Below are 16859 nucleotides of genomic sequence, written 5' to 3'. Positions count from 1 at the left end.
CTGTGCTCACTTATTTAGCTGCATTTCCTGTCTGTTTATATATGTTAAAACATATATATGTTTATATATAAATAAACATATATATGTTTGAAACAAACACAAAAGGTTTGAACTGCTTCGAGAGAAAGAACTAATGTTGACCTGGTTTCAAATCTCAGTTTAACCACCTACTCAACAGTGTGTTCTTAGACTGAGCTACTTAACTTTTGTGAGCTCCCATTTTCTCATCTATAAAATGGGAGTGATGATAGCATCTATTTCATTGAGCTAATGAAGTAACTGAGATGTATGTGACATACTTAGCATACTGCCTGGCATTTATTAAAGGCTGATGAGCAGAGATGCAATGTTAACAAAGTAGTATTTTTATAAGATTTTACCTCAATGGAGAACAGGGGCAGATGGAACAGGGAGAGACTGGAAGCAGAGTACAGATAGTGTAATCATTTAGGGCTGAGCGGATGGGGCTGGGATTAGAGCAGAGGAATTAGAGGAAGAATGCGATTTGATAGACATTGGAAGGAAGTTGTAACAGGGCTTAGTGATTGTCAGAATGGTGGAGGGCAAGAGAAAGGGAGACCTGTTTAATAAAAGGATAGTGTTGACTCCAACTGTGAAAACGCTATCATTCACCCAGTATTTTTAAAGTCAACTTTATTGAGGTGTAATATACATACAATAAAATAAAAACACTTTAAGAGTACAATTTGATGAGTTTTGACAAATAAGTACACCTGTGTAACTACTGTCCCAATTAAAATATAAACAGAAAGTTTCTTCATGCCCCTTTGCAGTAAATCCCCACCCCATTCACCAGGCATATTGAGTATTTTCTTTGGGCTACGCACTGTGCTAGTTGAGATGAATGAGGCATAGCCCCAGCCCTTGAGAAGCTCCCAGATCAGTCAAGACAACAGACCTATAAACTGGCAGTTACAATTCAAAGTTTTAAAGTGCTACTAAAGGAATAAGCATAGGGTGCTGAGAGGAGACCCATGTAACCTGGACCTGGGAGGAGCACCTGGGAAGGCTTTCTGGAGGAGGTGATGTACAAACTGACACCTGAAGGATGATAAAACTTAGCTGGTGGGGAGGGAGGGCATTAGTGACAGGGAAGGGAGAGACAGGCATTTTAGGCAGAGGATACAGTATGTTCAGAGACCTGGGGTCTAGACAGAGCTGGTATGCTTGGGGAACTGGAAGCAGTAGTTCAGTGTGACTAGCACTTTAGAGTGTAGGGGAAGAGAGGAGAGGTGAAGATAGAGAAGTAGGACAGAGCTAGATCATACAGGAGGTTTTAAGCCATGTTTAGGATTTTGGACTCTACCCTGGGGCAGTTGAGAGGCACTGAACAACAATCCCATGTTAAGAAAGGGATTAACGTAACTAGATTTTTAATATAGAAAGGCCACTCACTCTGGCTACAGTATGGAGAATAGGTTGGAGGAGGAAAGACCAGCTTGGAGATTATTGTGGTAATGCATGTTAGCGAAGGTGGTGATGAGACCTAGACAGGTAAAAGTGTAACTAGAAAGAAATGGATAAATTCCGGAGGAGTTTTGGAGATGAAATCAACAGCGATTGGTGAGTTAATTGGATGTAAATAAAGAGGAAGAAGGAAGACTGGAGGATGATGCTCAGCATTGAACAAGAGGGTAAGATTAGTGTGTATACTCCAGCTTCAGCTGGAGATGTTAAAATGGCAAAAGGTGGTGACTGGAGTTAAACCCAGGCAAAGTGAAATGTTCCATCAAATCCTTGTATAGACATTACCAGAACCAGGGAGATATCAGCAAGCTGGAAAGTTGAAATCATGAGGTTGAAAGAACTCTCCAAGGATGAAAGATGAATGGAGGGAGGATTGTGGCAGTCACGGGCAGGAGAAGGTTTAGATACCCTTCTGCCCCTTTTGACAGGTTAACCAAGCCCTGATCACCACACCCCACCGTCATCAACCTCAAGCGACTACTGGAGCATGACTCCATGGGAGTCTTACTATTAGAATAGTTTAAAGTGTGCCCAGTGTTTTTGTACCACAGAAGTTAATTAGAAATTGGGGTTTTGGACCAGAGTACAGATGATGGATTGACAGAGGAAGTGAGAATTCTCTGTAAATACAGTAACTTGAAGGTCCCTAGAAGAAAGCGGTTAGGGAGCTCTGGAGTGATGGAGCAGCATTGCTTCACTTCTAGTGGGTTGTTGAACAGGAAGGAGGAAGGGCCCTTCTGCTGGTACCTTTTCACATTTCTAGGTTCTTGGCCTGGTTTAAGGACAGCAGGGTGGGAGCGAAGGGGCAAGCCCTGAGAGAGTCTCTCTGATGTCCCTGATTTTTTCACTTTCTTTATTGCTCATTGGTGTCTCTGCTCTGTCACAAGCATCCACTGTCATTCGTATACGAAAAGTCCTCTTTCTGGGTGGTAAGAACTTTTGGTTGTTGTCCCTTTACCTCTAGTCTTACTGCTGTTTCCTCTTCTCTTGCTCACTGCTTCATAGAAGAGACTGCAAATGCAACTTTGGGTTGAGATGGTGCTGCCTACAATGCCAGGAGATGAAATTCCTGGAACAAGGGAGCCTTTTGAGGCTGAATCCCGGGTTCCCGTTTCCTCCTTGAGTGTCTGCTGTACTAATTCACAAGGGCCAGCTGCCCCAGACTGGCTCTTCTGCCTTGACATGGAGGAGCATCACCCATGGCACCTCTGAGTTGAGCAGTAGAGTTCCAAGGACAATGATCTTCCCTTCTCTGTTGCTCAGTACTCTCCCCAGTTTGCTTGCTTTCACCATTGTTATATGTAAGCACACATTTGTTCAAACTGTTCAAACTAATGCTTTTTATTGTTCAAACTAATGCTTCATCTCTAAAGGGAGTAAATGAAGAAAGCCTGTGGGTGTGGCCAGTGCCAGACTCTCTGGGCAAGCTGTGGGTGATCTTTATCCTAGATTTCCCAGAAGGCTCTGCAGATTCAGCTATATAACCTTTCAAGTCCATAAGCATGCCATTTTCTGTAGCAGGATGGCCCTTTCATCTGGCTGTGTTTCCAAACTGACTTGTTTGCATACTTCTTTGAGAGTTCATTTTTCAGTGTCCCAGCTCTGCTCTGGGACCCTTCAGTTTACTTCAAGATTCTGTTACACCATGGCTGCTCAACTGCTCGTTCTGTCAGCTCAGGCCCATTTTGGTTTTCCCTGTGTCTGTGTGGTTGTCAGTGACCCATTTATGTCATATACGACTGCTCATCTCATTTAAATCCATCTGAGGAAATGGCTCAGGTACCAGGATTAGAAAAGCCCTGGAAAACCGTCATGTCTCTCCAGTCCTGGGCAGTTTCCCCACTAATCAGCCTTAGCACCTACATCCTTTTCTCCTCTCCTTCACCAGAGGCCAGTACCTCACTTGCACTTCCAAAAGCCAGCACAGGAAGACTGTGGGCCTTATCTGGGTGTCTGGCTTAGTCTCTAAAGAAAGATTTGGGCCAGGCTTTTAGCAGAGTACCCACTGTTAGAGGGAGGTGGCTGTGAGGAGGTGCTTGGGAGTCACCCTTGTTCTCAGACATTTGATAGAGCCACCTGACTAGATCTGCTGCCTTGGGAAAGCTCAGGAACCATGGCCTCTACTGCCAGGACCTGACCCAGCCTTCCTCCCTACCACTAGAGCATGAGAAAGACCGGCTGTGTAAGAGTGCTGACTACATGAACCTGCACTTCAAGGTGAAGTGGCTCCACAATGAATACATGCGGGATCTGCCTGCCCTCCAGGGGCAGGTGCCTGAGTACCCAGCGTGAGTCATCATGTGGGGGCTGCAGAGGGAAGAGGGGCGCTTAGGGATTGGACAAGGCCAGTATCCTTACAGTCAGGTACATGGTATATGCCAATCACTAGCTCCAACCCCCAATTTTCCTGCCTGGCTGCAGGTGGTTTGAGCAGTTTGTCCTACAGTGGCTGGATGAGAATGAGGATGTGTCCCTGGAATTTCTGCGTGGGGCCTTGGAACGAGATAAGAAGGATGGGGTAAGTCGGGGGCTTGGGCTTCACAGGGGTCAGGCCAGGTCTCCCAGCAATTAGCTATCAGCAGAAGTTCCTGGGCTCAACCAGGATGGCTTGTGGAGTCCGTAAGGAGGGCTGTCGAGGGCCGCTGAGCCACCCCTGCTGGGCAGAGAGCCCTTTAGAACCTTACAGACTTGGGAAAAGGTAGCAGCTGAAGATGACCCTGTGTGTGGCCTTCCTTAGTTCCAGCAGACATCAGAGCACGCACTCTTTTCCTGCTCTGTGGTGGACGTCTTCACACAGCTCAATCAGAGCTTTGAGATCATCCGGAAGTTGGAATGCCCAGACCCCAACATCCTTGCCCACTACATGAGGAGATTTGCTAAGGTGACCATGACCTTCCCTACCCCCCCCCTTACCTCCATCACATCACAGCCTAGCCACAGGCCTGAGCTCAACCCCTCTTTGTGATGGCCTTTGGGTTAAGCCTGGCATTACCCCATTCTCCTTTACTTGAGTCTGGGGCAGACAGGTGGGTTTGTTTCAGTGCTGTTCTGGGGTTGAGAGGGAGATTTGTGCCTTACTTTGACATTCCCCTTTGCATACCTGTTGTTACTGTTCTGGGATGAGAAGTACAACCTCAGGTAAGATCCCTGTGGGTAGAGCTAAGGGTTCCCTCTCCTTTCCTTTTCTCCTCTTTTCTCAGACCATCGGGAAGGTGCTGATGGAATATGCAGACATCTTATCAAAGAACTTCCCAGCTTATTGCACAAAGGAGAAAATGGTGAGGGTTAGGCTTTTTGCTTTTGAAGCTCTCCTCAGAGCTAAGGGTGGGGTGATTCTCCTGACTTGTGATTCCCAGCAGGGCTGTGCTTGAGATTATGCCACAAAATAATAAGAACCTGATGAGGAGTTCCTTTGTGCCTCCATTTGGTAGTTTATTCTCTACTGAGCTAGGCCTTTGCTTAGTCTTTCTTTCTTTCTTTTTAATACATTCAGAGAGTTATAAAGGGTAATCCCATGAACACCTGGGGCTCCCCACCCAGCTTAAAAGCAGAAACGTTTGCTTCTAGTCTTCATTCAAGGAGAGCTGTCTGCATTGGTTCTAGATCTCAGTGCTTAGGGAGAGACACATGTAATATGTGTTGTAAATTCCCTGTGGCTTTTGGAGTAATGTGAGACAGGGAGGGGCTCTAGCCTGATGAGTCCTGTGCTGAATGGAGCCAAACTCAACACCTCCCTCTGTCCCCAAAGCCTTGCATCCTGATGAACAACATGCAGCAACTGAGGGTCCAGCTGGAGAAAATGTTTGAGGCCATGGGAGGCAAGGAGGTAAGTCTTAAGGTTTGGGGTTGCTGTACTTTCCCTTTGTTCCTGAGCTCCCTGGCCACAGAACTCCACCCTCTCCTGACTGGGTATAGACCAGGAGTTTAGCTTGGGGTCTGGAGTGGTTTGAGCTGAGAGATTTGAGTAGGCATTGGGGTAGAGGCCCTAGGAGGGAGGAGTGGGGGCACAGGAAGGGAGGAAGGCATAAGAGAACCAGCTTAGCCAAGCCTGCCTCCTGTGGATACAGTTGGACCCTGAAGCTGCAGACAGTCTGAAGGAGCTGCAGGTGAAACTGAATACGGTTCTGGATGAGCTCAGCATGGTGTTTGGAAACAGGTCGGTGGCCCCAGAACACACAGCCCTCAGAGCCAGGTGTGGTGCCTGGCCAGTCCCAGATCCCCTGCCCCACACTCATCCATCCAGCTGCACATATGTGGATCTTCCCCCTCTTCCTGCTGGCTGTCCCTGTTGGAGCTACACCATGAGTATGCTGGAGTGGGACCAAATAGCTGGTGCTGCTTTAGGGACAGTGTGCATTTGGGGCAGGGAGGGCTGCACTGTGGGCACATGTGTAGTTTCCAGGTGCGGATTGATGAGTGTGTTCAACAAATGGCCGACATCCTGGGCCAGGTGCGGGGCCCAGGGAATGCATCCCCCAGCGCCCGGGCCTCAGTGACTCAAGATGCAGATGGTGTGCTCCGGCCCCTCATGGACTTCCTGGATGGCAAGTGAGTACAGCACTGAGGACTGTCCTTTAGGGATGAACAGGGTAGAAGCAGTCACAGAGGAGCCTCTCAGGGAGGGGGAGCTCTCAAGCACTTACCCCATCCTTACCTGTTGCCTGGTCCTGCAGCCTCACACTTTTTGCCACTGTGTGTGAGAAGACGGTCCTGAAGCGGGTACTGAAGGAGCTCTGGCGGGTGGTAATGAATACAATGGAGAGGATGATTGTTCTGCCCCCACTTACTGACCAGACGGTAAGGACACCTCCCTTCCACTTCGTCCTGCTGTGTCTCCCTAAACCTGCTCCATGCTTCCTGATTGAGTTTGGAGTTCTCTGCTTTTGACTGATTCGCTCTCTGCCCAGGGCACCCAGTTGATCTTCACTGCTGCCAAGGAGCTGAGCCACCTTTCCAAACTCAAGGTACTCTGGATGTGTGGGGTCCTTCTGAGGCTGGGGGTTGCTTGGAAGGAAGGAAATTTGAGCTTTGAAGACTGAAACAGAGGGGAAGGAGAGGAACATGTAGCTGTGGCTGACAGGTGGGGGAAAGACTTTGATGACAGCCATAAGCTGTCCTGATGCTGTTGCTTTCTCTGGGGTTCTAGGACCACATGGCACGAGAAGAAACCCGGAGTCTCACTCCAAAGCAGTGTGCTGTCCTTGACCTCGCCCTGGACACCATCAAGGTGGAGACCTCCCCCTCCTCCAGACAATCACTACCACTTGGTCCTGGCATTCCATTCTGCCAGATTAGGTGTCCCTCGGGCTCTTGCCACCCCACATCCAGAAGAGAGTGATTTTTGTGTCCATATCTTTCTCTGCTATTCCGTATTCCTGCTGGGGACCAACCAAAAAGGCACCTCCTGTGTGGTCTCGGGTGAATCGCCACAGACCTAGAACATTATTCTTGGGTTCTGCGGACAGTTTAGTTCACTTTGTACCTCATTGTCATTCATGAATATTTCCCACTGGGAATTAATCTTCCAGATCCTACTACCCGATATCTGGCTGACCTCTTCACTTATGTTTAAGATCATTTGGGGTTTCGAAGGATTTTTTTTCCTATTACACATTCATTTATTCAACCAGGCAACATGTGTTCTGGGCACTATACACTATGAAGGATGCAGAGAGAATCAGATATAGTTCCTAGCATCAAGATACTTATAACCTGGTAAAGTGATAAATAAGGCAGGTACGTGTGGGCTGTGATTTAGGGCACTTCGGAGAGGTATGCCATAGGTATAAAGTGCTCTAAGCATTCGCAGGGGTAAAGCAACACTTCTGACTACTCTCTTCCTGAAATGCTTCTGTCACATATCTTTGTCCAGATAGATTCATCCTTCAAGCATCATGTCCAGAAACGTGGCCATCCCTTACCACTCCTGCCAGATATTCAAATAATACTCTTCACCTGAGAGACTATGGCTCTGGCTCTGTGTGGTATTCCTGATATTGCTGTTTATTGAATGGCTCACCATCCTCTTCCAGCATCTTCGCTGAGCCTCTGCTCAGATGTCATTTCTCTGAGTTACACTGTTGGAGAGCTGCCTCTCTGTAAGGGGATGAGGCAGTAGCAGTTAGCAGTTATTCTTGTCTTTCAGCAATACTTTCATGCAGGAGGCAATGGGCTGAAGAAAACATTCCTGGAGAAGAGCCCAGATCTGCAGTCCCTACGCTATGCCCTGTCTCTGTACACACAGACCACAGACACACTCATCAAGACCTTTGTGCGCTCACAGATTGCCCAGGGTAAGACCTAAGGGCTTTGGGTCCCCACCTCCCCTCTCTGATGCATCTCTGTCCCTAGGGAGTCAGTATCCTGTAGCCCTCAGGGAGGATCCAAGTACTTCTTCAGAAAGCCCTTCAAACTCAGACACCAGGATTTCTTGATGGATCCCAGTACTTACCCCCAACCCACACTCAAACCAGATAGGAGAACCACAGAGACCTGGGAAATGCGCCTGAGCTTTCTTTTCCCAGACATCATCTGGCCAGGGCATGTGTGTTGAGCTCAAGGAGTATACCCTGTTGGGTAGGAAAAATCTGTGAGGAAGCCTTGAGAATGAGTGGTTGAGACACTCATGAAGACTCATAGCTTTGGGAGCCTAAGTTGGAAGCTGTCCAGGGGAGAGAAAGCAAAAGACTTTCCAGATTCTCCAGTGTGGGTGAGGAGAAGACTAAGAGAGGCAAACCACGGGAGCAATTGAAGGGAGGGTGTGGATAATGGGGCTCTGCAGAGCTGAGACTCTGGCCTCATGGGTGATGCTAGTGCACAGGGAACCCAGGCAGCTGATTTTCTCCCAGTGACTTCCAGTTCTCAGAACCCCTCCCTGCCTCCAGGCAGGCCCATTCATAACAAAACACATCTGCCTAGACATGGCTCAGACTGAAATTCTGACCCTCACCCTGGGAAGGTCCTCCTGGAAAGGACCTTCAAGGCACAGTTGTTGTTGCTCCTTCCAGGGAAACCTGGGCATGCTGCCTGGAGGAGTGAACCTGGTGGAGGCGGGAGTGGGAAGGCTTAGGCCTTACTGAGCTGTGGATCTGGAGCACAGAGCTGACCCAGAGGGGAAGAGGGATCTAAGCAGTTAGAATAGAGTTGATGGAAGGTGAAAAATACAAGGGACCTGCAATACTGCTCCGTTTTCCCTGTATGTTCTTATTTCAAGTCCAGAGTGAGAAGAAGACAGAGCAAAAGAAGTTATGATCCTTGCTCAAGGAGACGGGGATCTTTCACAGAGCTGAGTACATGTAAAGGCCTGTAACATAAGGGAGGATAGGAGTTAATCCAAAAGGCCTTTTGGAAACATTGAGCTTTAAGCTAGATATAAAGATGAGGAGAGGCTCGAATGGGCACACCTGAAGTAACAGCAGGCAGGGGTGGCAACTGCAGGGAGGATGCAACTGTGAGTGTACGTTTTTACGCACTGCTTTATCATTTATGGGCCTAGGAAATTAGAGCCTACAACTTTCTCTTTTGTGCCCTGTGGGTCTCAGAAACCTTCTCTCTGTATGTTCTACTGCTTCTGTCCATGATTTGGTTGATCTTCAAACTGTTAAGTATAATTTGGAGCATTCAAGCATTGACTCCAGTTCTTTGACCTCTCTCTCCACCCTACCCCATCTCTGTGCTCCCTCAGAATATGTGTAGAGCTGCTCTGAATGGCTGTTAACTCCTTAGACCTCTAACTGATTCTTCTTTCTCTGTCCTACTGCTGCTACCTCTTGACTTGCCTGTCCTCACTCAGTGCATGATGGGAAAGGTATTAGGTTTACTGCTAATGAGGACATTCAGCCGGAAAAGGGTACGTTATATACCATGCAGATGTGAATCTAATATGGGCTAACACTGTCACCTGTAGAATGAGCTGCTTACGTTGGGGCTGGGGGAACCAGGTATCAGAGTTCAGAGGCTCTATCCCAAGTTTCAGAGATGGGCAGTGTATTCATACAGTCTGAGACAGGGTTAACAATAGCTGTCCTCAGAATTCCCCCACCCCTCCATCTAAGGACAAAGAAGTTTTATCTGGGGTGTAGGGTACTGGTGTTTTCCCAAAATAGAGTGAGGCCTCTGCAGAGGGGAGGCTGAAAATTGGCCAGCGGGACTGGGGAGCTGTTTGCAGAGAGGTCCAGGTTTGAGTAGGAAAAAGTCATTCTGTACGGGGCAGCCTCCCAAGAAGGGGCCTCCACAGGTGGGAAGGAGCTGCTTTTGGCTAGATGGGACCCGCATTGTTCTGCTGAGACACCATGGGGTGGACATAATTCTCAGACAAAAATACAGGGTGGCAGCACTGTCCTTTCCCAGCAACTTTCAATGAAAAATTCTGCAGGCTGGGAGAGGTTTGGGGAACCTGAGAGATTCCAGGTGCAGTTCTGGAAGAGGTTTCACCTAAGATGTTGTCACCCTGATTTGTATTTTAATACATAGTCTCATTCTTTATCCCCGTTCTTTTCCTTCTCCCATTACTTACTTCCCCATAGCTTCTGTGGGTGATTACTTCTTGCTTTAGGATGTAGGATAGTAGCCTCCCAACTCCACGGTTTTACCTGGAATAATTAGGCCTAAAGTCTTAAAGTTCTCCAATGGGGGAATCATCTGTCCGTCTCTCCCTCAGGGTCCGGTGTGGATGATCCTGTGGGAGAAGTCTCTATTCAGGTGGACTTGTTTACACATCCTGGAACTGGGGAGCACAAGGTCACAGTGAAAGGTGAGTGGCATGGGCTTACAGACCCCAGACCTTTTCTTGCCCCGTGGCCTCATCAGTCAAAGGCAGGGACTGCTTATCCCAGCCTTTCAGCTTAGCCCTCCTCCAAGGGGAATGCCACCCGGGGCTCAAGAACTGGGAATGCTTGATGGAATCTCTCACAGGTTTCCCATGTTTGTGCAGTGGTGGCTGCCAATGATCTCAAGTGGCAGACAGCCGGTATGTTCCGGCCCTTTGTGGAAGTAACCATGGTTGGCCCTCACCAAAGTGATAAGAAGAGGAAGTTCACAACCAAGTCAAAAAGCAACAACTGGGCCCCCAAGTACAATGAGACATTTCACTTGTAAGTTATGGGATGGGGGCCTGAAGGACTCTGGGATGGGGTTGATCTGGGGGGTAAGAATTGAGAGGGGAGAGAAGGGATGGGCTGGATGGCAGCTGGGGTGAATTCATTTGAGGACGCCCTCAGCTCTGGTCTCCCACCTTCCATCTACCCTGTGCTCACAGCCTCCTGGGAAATGAAGAGGGGCCAGAAGCCTATGAGTTGCAAATATGTGTGAAGGATTACTGCTTTGCCCGGGAGGATCGTGTTCTGGGGCTGGCTGTGATGCCTCTGAGGGACGTGGCAGCCAAGGGCAGCTGTGCCTGTTGGTGCCCCTTGGGCCGGAAGATCCACATGGATGAGACAGGCATGACCATTCTCCGGATTCTGTCTCAGAGGAGCAATGACGAAGTGGCCCGAGAGTTTGTGAAGCTCAAATCGGAGTCTCGTTCTGTGGAGGAGGGGAGCTGAGCACCTAGGCTCCTGTGCCAACCAGATGGCACCAGTTCCACAAGTCAGGGCTAATGGGAGTTACTGTGTATCTTAGGGTCCTCGTAGTCAAGAGGTTGACTCATTCCGTTAAGGACGTTGAAGGAAAAGTTTGGGGTGATGCGAGTATGGCTTTGCACCGAAAGGGTCATGAGTCCCTGACCAGCAGGCCTGTGATGCTGGGAGCTGGGCTGTGGGGGTTACCAGGCAGGGAGATTTTCCACAGAGGGGTAGATGTTTCTGAGAGTGTCAGCCATTCTTGGCAGAGGTTCCTCCACTCCCACAACCCTTCTCTACCCCTCTCCATACCACACCTTATCCAGTTAAATCCGTACATACCAATCATTAGAAGAACAAGTTTAGAGGGCCTGGAGCTTGTGCCTAATTAGGTAAGTAATCGTTTCAGTCTACAGGTATTGCTGAGCCCTGTGGTCTGGATTGGAGTATGGCCAGGGCAGGAGCACACAGAATAGAATTCAGCCTGTCCCTTGAGCAGAATCTACTGGTGTAGAGTAGCTCAAGTGAGTAGAAGGCATTGAAACTGAACCAGAAACCTTTCAGAAATGAGCTCTGCTAATCCCTTGCCCAGATTATCTGTCATGAGTAGAACCAGGTTCCCATGGTGCTTCAGAGCCCTGAGCAGAATTTCTTTGGAACCCAAGCACCAGAGGCCACCTGCCCATGAGTCCCCCTACCTCACTCCTTTAGGAAGAGGAGTGATGCTTCAGGACATGAGAAGCTCTTAAGTGTATGCACCTGAGAGCTAGTTGAAGGATCCAGGAGAGAGGACTGTGTTTTCTTCGTGAAAAAGCCCTGAACAAAGCCAAAAGTTGTGGAAATCAATATAGAAAGAGTCCTCTTCACCTATGGCCACTGCCTTCTGGTGGTCCTCCCCCTTGCAGAAAGAATCCAGCCTTTGTCCTCACTCCCCTTCATCTAGGTCAGCTGCAGTTCCCCTCATAGACCTTCAACCCTACAGAAGGAACTTGGACTGTGATCCCTCTGTACCAGCTGGATGAAGGGGGGGCCTCAACACTCCCTGGGAGGTCAGAGACAAACTTTTTCCAGAGGGTCATGTGGACTTCCCAGGCCCCTTGCTCAGAGAAGGGCCTTCGATAACCTCGGTAGCAGCCTCTTGGACTTCCTGAGGACTCTGCATTTTCCATTGGCTATTACATGAAATAAGAAACTAGGAATCTTTGCTGTTTTAAATTATTGTATGTGCCATTGTTACAAGAGATTATTGGCTAGTCTGTAATAAATTGTCTTATAGCAGCCTTTGGGGTCTGATAATTCTGTTAAAGTGTGGAAAGCTGTAGAAATGACTTCCTTATATAATGATAGGTTTTAGACAAGTGGTCCCTTCCTGCTGTCCACCCGCCACCACCCACCCCCAAGTGGTGGAGCCTCAAACCGCTGGGGGAGAGGGGGCAGATTTCTGAGAAAGGGGACGTGGTTGGAGGCGGGCTTAGGGAGGAGGGGCGTGGCCGGAGGCGGGGCTCTACTCTGCCCGGATCGTGTGGCTCCGGGGCACCTGTGCGCAAAGGTGCGTTAAGATGGCGGTCGCTGGAGTCGGTGGCTGCGGAGCGATGGTGAGCAAGAGGCGCCCGAAGGTGGCGCCCGAGGAGAGGGTATCGCCTTTTCCCTCCCAACACTGAAGAGAGACTGTACCCCCATACTATCTCGCATTCCTAGCACTGTGTACTTCCCAACAGCTGTCCGTCTTCATACTTTCTTGTAAACTGTTCTCCCAGTACTCCGCATCCCCATATTTGAGTATACGGGTTTCCTAGATGCTCCAGAGAGGACTTACCTGCCCAGATACCTAGCAAAGGGGATCTTTATCCCCCAAATACCTCCCAGAGGGCATCCATTTATCTGGTTACTTCATAAAGCAGATACCCCCAAAACCTCCAGCTAAGGTACATTCCCATTAACTCAGGGAGTTTTGTCCACTTTTCCAGCACTATCCAGATTGTCTGAGAGGGAAGCCATGAATCCTATACCATATTTGACTTGAAAGTGGCACATTTGCTCTCATTCCTCTGTCATATGGAGCAAGAAACCTACTTCATAAGGAAAAGTCAAACTCTGGCTGACTAGCTTACAAAAGGCTTGCAGATTTGAATCAGTAGCTAACTTTTTAAAACCAGATTTTATGTTTTAAAAATGAGTATTTCTAGCTTTTGAGGAAATAATCAGAAGAACTATTAACTCTTAGCTGACATTCCCACAAAGTGACAGGTGATTGGAGCTGAGAAGCAACTAGCAAATTAGTTTTCTGTAGTTCATTATAGACTCCATTACTCCTTATTTTGTCATTCTGGGCTTTACATTATTTCCCTGGTATGTGGTAGACACTTGAGTTTGAGATCCCTGATATAAGACTTTTGGTAATTTTCTGTGCCAATACTTTGAGCTCTTAATGGAAACTGAAATCCATAGAGGTTGGATATATGTTATATATGTTTAGGTTATCTTTGGTTTCTGTGATGCCCTGATTAGGATCAGAGATCATACTAGTAGCTAAAACCCAGGGTGAAATCTGTATTAAAGTGTTTTTTATAACAGAATTCAATCAAAATATCTGCAGTTAGTTTCCTGGTGCATTTGATCTTGAAGAAATCGTGTGCCAACTCCTCTCTGGTGGGATCAGGCCAAGAACAAGGCGTTGTTTCTCTTTGAACAGCTGGTTTTAAAAGGGCCTGGCTCTGGTCTGTACCAGAAGTGATGTCTCAAAAGTGCCGTCTCCTTCACTCCAGAACGCATAGATCACAACCCTCCTCTCTGTGGGAAATAGCAGGCCTTGTAGTATCGAGAGTTGGGGGTATTCTGCAGGCTGTATCTAATCAGAAGTAGAATAGAAGTACCTTTAATAGTGGATTTTTTAAAAAGCAAAATCGTTTCTATCGGCATAAGTATATAACTCACCTAGTCATTGTGACTATTTGGACTAGCTCCGTGAATGAACCTCGCATATCTTGAAGCAGAATGGCTAAGCTGAAGAAGCAACATGGAGTAGTGAAGATGGTATTGAAGTGGGAGGCAGAAAACATGAACAGTAGTCTCAGCCCTGCTACATACTCCTCAGGGGACCTTGACTTTTAACTTTTCAGAGGCTGTTGCTTGCATCTGTTAAATGGACTATGAATTCCTGCCATGTTTACTTCAGAGGGGTCAAATGGGCTTATTTAAATGTGAAAACACTTTGAAAACTATACTGTACATGTATAAGGGATTATTGTCATTATTACAAATGATCCTCTGAGCTCTGATAACTTCCAAGGAACTTGTCTTGCTGTGTCTTGCTTGTTCAAAATCAATAAATATTTGCTGAACACATAATATGTGCCAGGTACTCATCTAGGCATGGAGCCTAGCACTGAACAAAACAAAAACCCTTGTATAAATTTAAGAGTGGGTTATCAGCATGTTGAGTGCCTACTAAGTACCCAGCACAGCATCACAGCATGGTGAAGTAATAGGGAGAACCTAGATGATGAACTTAATTCTGCCACTGTACAGCTGTGAGAGAGTCTTTCCGTATGTGAGCCTGAACCTTCCCATCTGTAAAATAAGGTGGTTAGACAAGGTAAACTCTAAGGTTCTTTCAAGCTAAAATATGTTTGTTTGGAAATTATAATTGCTAAAGTTCCCTGCCCCTAATGAGCTTATTGCCCTGCCAGGAAGGTCAGACTAACAAAGCTGAACAGTCTTAGAACTGCAAGGACAACAGCGTGCTAATGTCACACTAGATTCAGCATAATAACGGTAACAGCAGCGTCGCTCTGTAGGTAATAGAGTATTTAGAGACTTCATAGAAGGCCATGTAGACATGGAAGTATGGGAAGATTCAGATTAGAGAGGAAGGAGACTTGACTGTAGATACTGGAAATGGAATGAATGTAAGAACAAAGGAGAAGAATAACATGCCATTTATTGTTTTCCTAGTGTATCAGTCAGAGTCCTTGCAGAAAATGTTTGTGCATTCAAAAGAATTTAATTGAAGAGAGTTTAACCAAAGGATGATTTACAGAGGTATGGTCAGTGTTAACAGAAACTAGAAAGAAATGGTGAAACCCGGAAGTGGTGAGTCAGTAGCACTCCTACGCCTCAAGGGAAAGAAAGGGAAGTGTTGTTACCAGCGCCCAGTTAGAACTACAATCTGAAAGACGGACTGCCTGACAAGAGCAAGAACTTAGACAAGGCAGCATGGAAGTAGAGAAATAAATGCCCTAACCTTTCTCCTCTTGCCCTCTGGTCTCCAGCTACTACCTTCAAGAAGCCCAGGGGCAAGGTAGTCTGGGTAATGTAGTTCATAGAGGTCAGCTTCCCAGAACAGGGCAGAGGGAGTTGGCTGGGAGGAGGCAGAGCAAACAGAATAACCAGCATAAAAGGTATCTAGGGAAGGAAAAGTTACCACTATGGACTCTTTCCAATAAAGTTTTCCCTCTGTTCAAATTCAGAAATCTACTGTAAGACTTAGTCTCTTTAGTTGTGAAATGGCGATAGAGCAATGCCTTTTCCCGGAGTGATTGTGAGGATTCTATGATATGACACATGAAAGTGCCTGGCACAGGGCATGATACATGCTGGAGGCTCAGTATATTTTAGTTCCTTCCTTCCTGTACATGCTTAAATGGCTCCTTGGCTGAAATATTTTTCCAGTCATGGTTTCAAAGTGTGGCTGGAACTGAGTGAATGAAGGGGAGAATAGTAGGAGATGAAGTCAGAGCCCATGGTAATGACTTTGGCTTTTAACAGAGTAAGGTAGGAGGTCACTGGAAAGTTGGGTGACTTCTGATATCAGGGTTCCTATTATTCACTAGGGCATCACTTCTTCGTTCAAAAATATTTATTTAGAACATACCACATGTTGGATACTGTTTTAGGTACTGGAGGTGCGTTGATATATAGTCCCTACCCTCAAGGATAATGTGGTCTTTAAAGGAGACAGATGACTTCAACTTAAAGTATAAATGTTAAGATACAAGTGAACATAGAAGCTCATAGTAAGGGAGCTCATAGTAAAGACATCATCTTTGGGGCATCTGAAAGGCTTCCTGAGCAAGGTGATGTAAATTGAATCTTAACTGTAGAACTTAGCCAGGTCTAAACAGACGGAAACGAAGTTCTAGGAATTTGGAGTAGTATGTGCACTTGGCACTTGGCTTAAAAAAAAAGTTGGTGATGAGCTGGGAATTGCAGGTAGCTTATGTCACTGGACATTTGGCTTTGTGTAGGAGGATGTTGAGAGATAAGACTAGAGAAGTAAGCAGAGGCCAGATCATGAAGAGAAATTTAGACTTTATCCTGAAGGCAATGGTAGGTTTTTAAGCAAAAAGATAACTCACTCTGGCAAGATAAGAATAGTCAGTTGAAGGGGGGTTGAGGTGGAGGGTGGGAAGGTATGAAACTGGAGACTGTGAGGCTAATGATGGTGGCCTGAACTTAAGTAGAAGCTTTGGGGATAGTCGTAGAGGACTATTCCAAGTTAACTTTTTATTAATGAGGAAGAACGTACAGAGCTTCATGATTAATTGTAAGTGGGAGAATGAAAGAGAGCATTTTCAGAGATGACTCTCAGTTTTCTGTCTTGGGCAACTAGGTAAATGGTAAGACTAGTAACATGTTCAAAGACAGGAAATATAAGAGAAAGCACAAACTTTGGGTGTGTGGTAGGTGGAGAATAGAGATAATTTCAGTTTTGTAAATGTAGATTTTTTATTGTAAAATGCACATTATGTACAATTTACCATCTGAAAGTGTACAATTCAGTGACATTAAGTATGTTCACAGTGTTGCACAACC

The 16859-nt window shown here is 46.8% G+C and overlaps 1 protein-coding gene across 3 annotated transcripts in view; it reads left to right on the top strand.

Annotated features, from left to right (window-relative positions):
- The window catches only part of UNC13B (unc-13 homolog B), a 214242-nt gene extending 201916 nt beyond the window's left edge, over positions 1 to 12326 (top strand). For 2 of the 3 annotated variants that reach the window (XM_032635442.1, XM_032635443.1), the window contains 14 exons: positions 3650 to 3776; positions 3910 to 4006; positions 4226 to 4369; positions 4689 to 4766; positions 5237 to 5314; positions 5556 to 5644; positions 5884 to 6036; positions 6162 to 6285; positions 6396 to 6452; positions 6635 to 6715; positions 7634 to 7781; positions 10148 to 10240; positions 10421 to 10580; positions 10745 to 12326. In XM_032635442.1, coding sequence (XP_032491333.1) covers positions 3650 to 3776; positions 3910 to 4006; positions 4226 to 4369; positions 4689 to 4766; positions 5237 to 5314; positions 5556 to 5644; positions 5884 to 6036; positions 6162 to 6285; positions 6396 to 6452; positions 6635 to 6715; positions 7634 to 7781; positions 10148 to 10240; positions 10421 to 10580; positions 10745 to 11030 — 1715 coding nt within the window. In that variant the 3' untranslated portion in view covers positions 11031 to 12326. Of the gene's footprint in view, positions 1 to 3649; positions 3777 to 3909; positions 4007 to 4225; positions 4370 to 4688; positions 4767 to 5236; positions 5315 to 5555; positions 5645 to 5883; positions 6037 to 6161; positions 6286 to 6395; positions 6453 to 6634; positions 6716 to 7633; positions 7782 to 9280; positions 9338 to 10147; positions 10241 to 10420; positions 10581 to 10744 lie in introns of all 3 variants that reach the window. The other variant, XM_032635441.1, reaches the window with a different exon arrangement.
- The last annotated feature ends 4533 nt before the right edge of the window (positions 12327 to 16859 follow it).

The sequence above is a fragment of the Phocoena sinus genome, chromosome 6, assembly GCF_008692025.1.
Source record: "Phocoena sinus isolate mPhoSin1 chromosome 6, mPhoSin1.pri, whole genome shotgun sequence".
NCBI classification, from domain to species: Eukaryota; Metazoa; Chordata; class Mammalia; order Artiodactyla; family Phocoenidae; genus Phocoena; species Phocoena sinus.
Note: the sequence above shows the minus strand (reverse complement) of the source record. Positions and strands in the feature narration are given on the sequence as shown.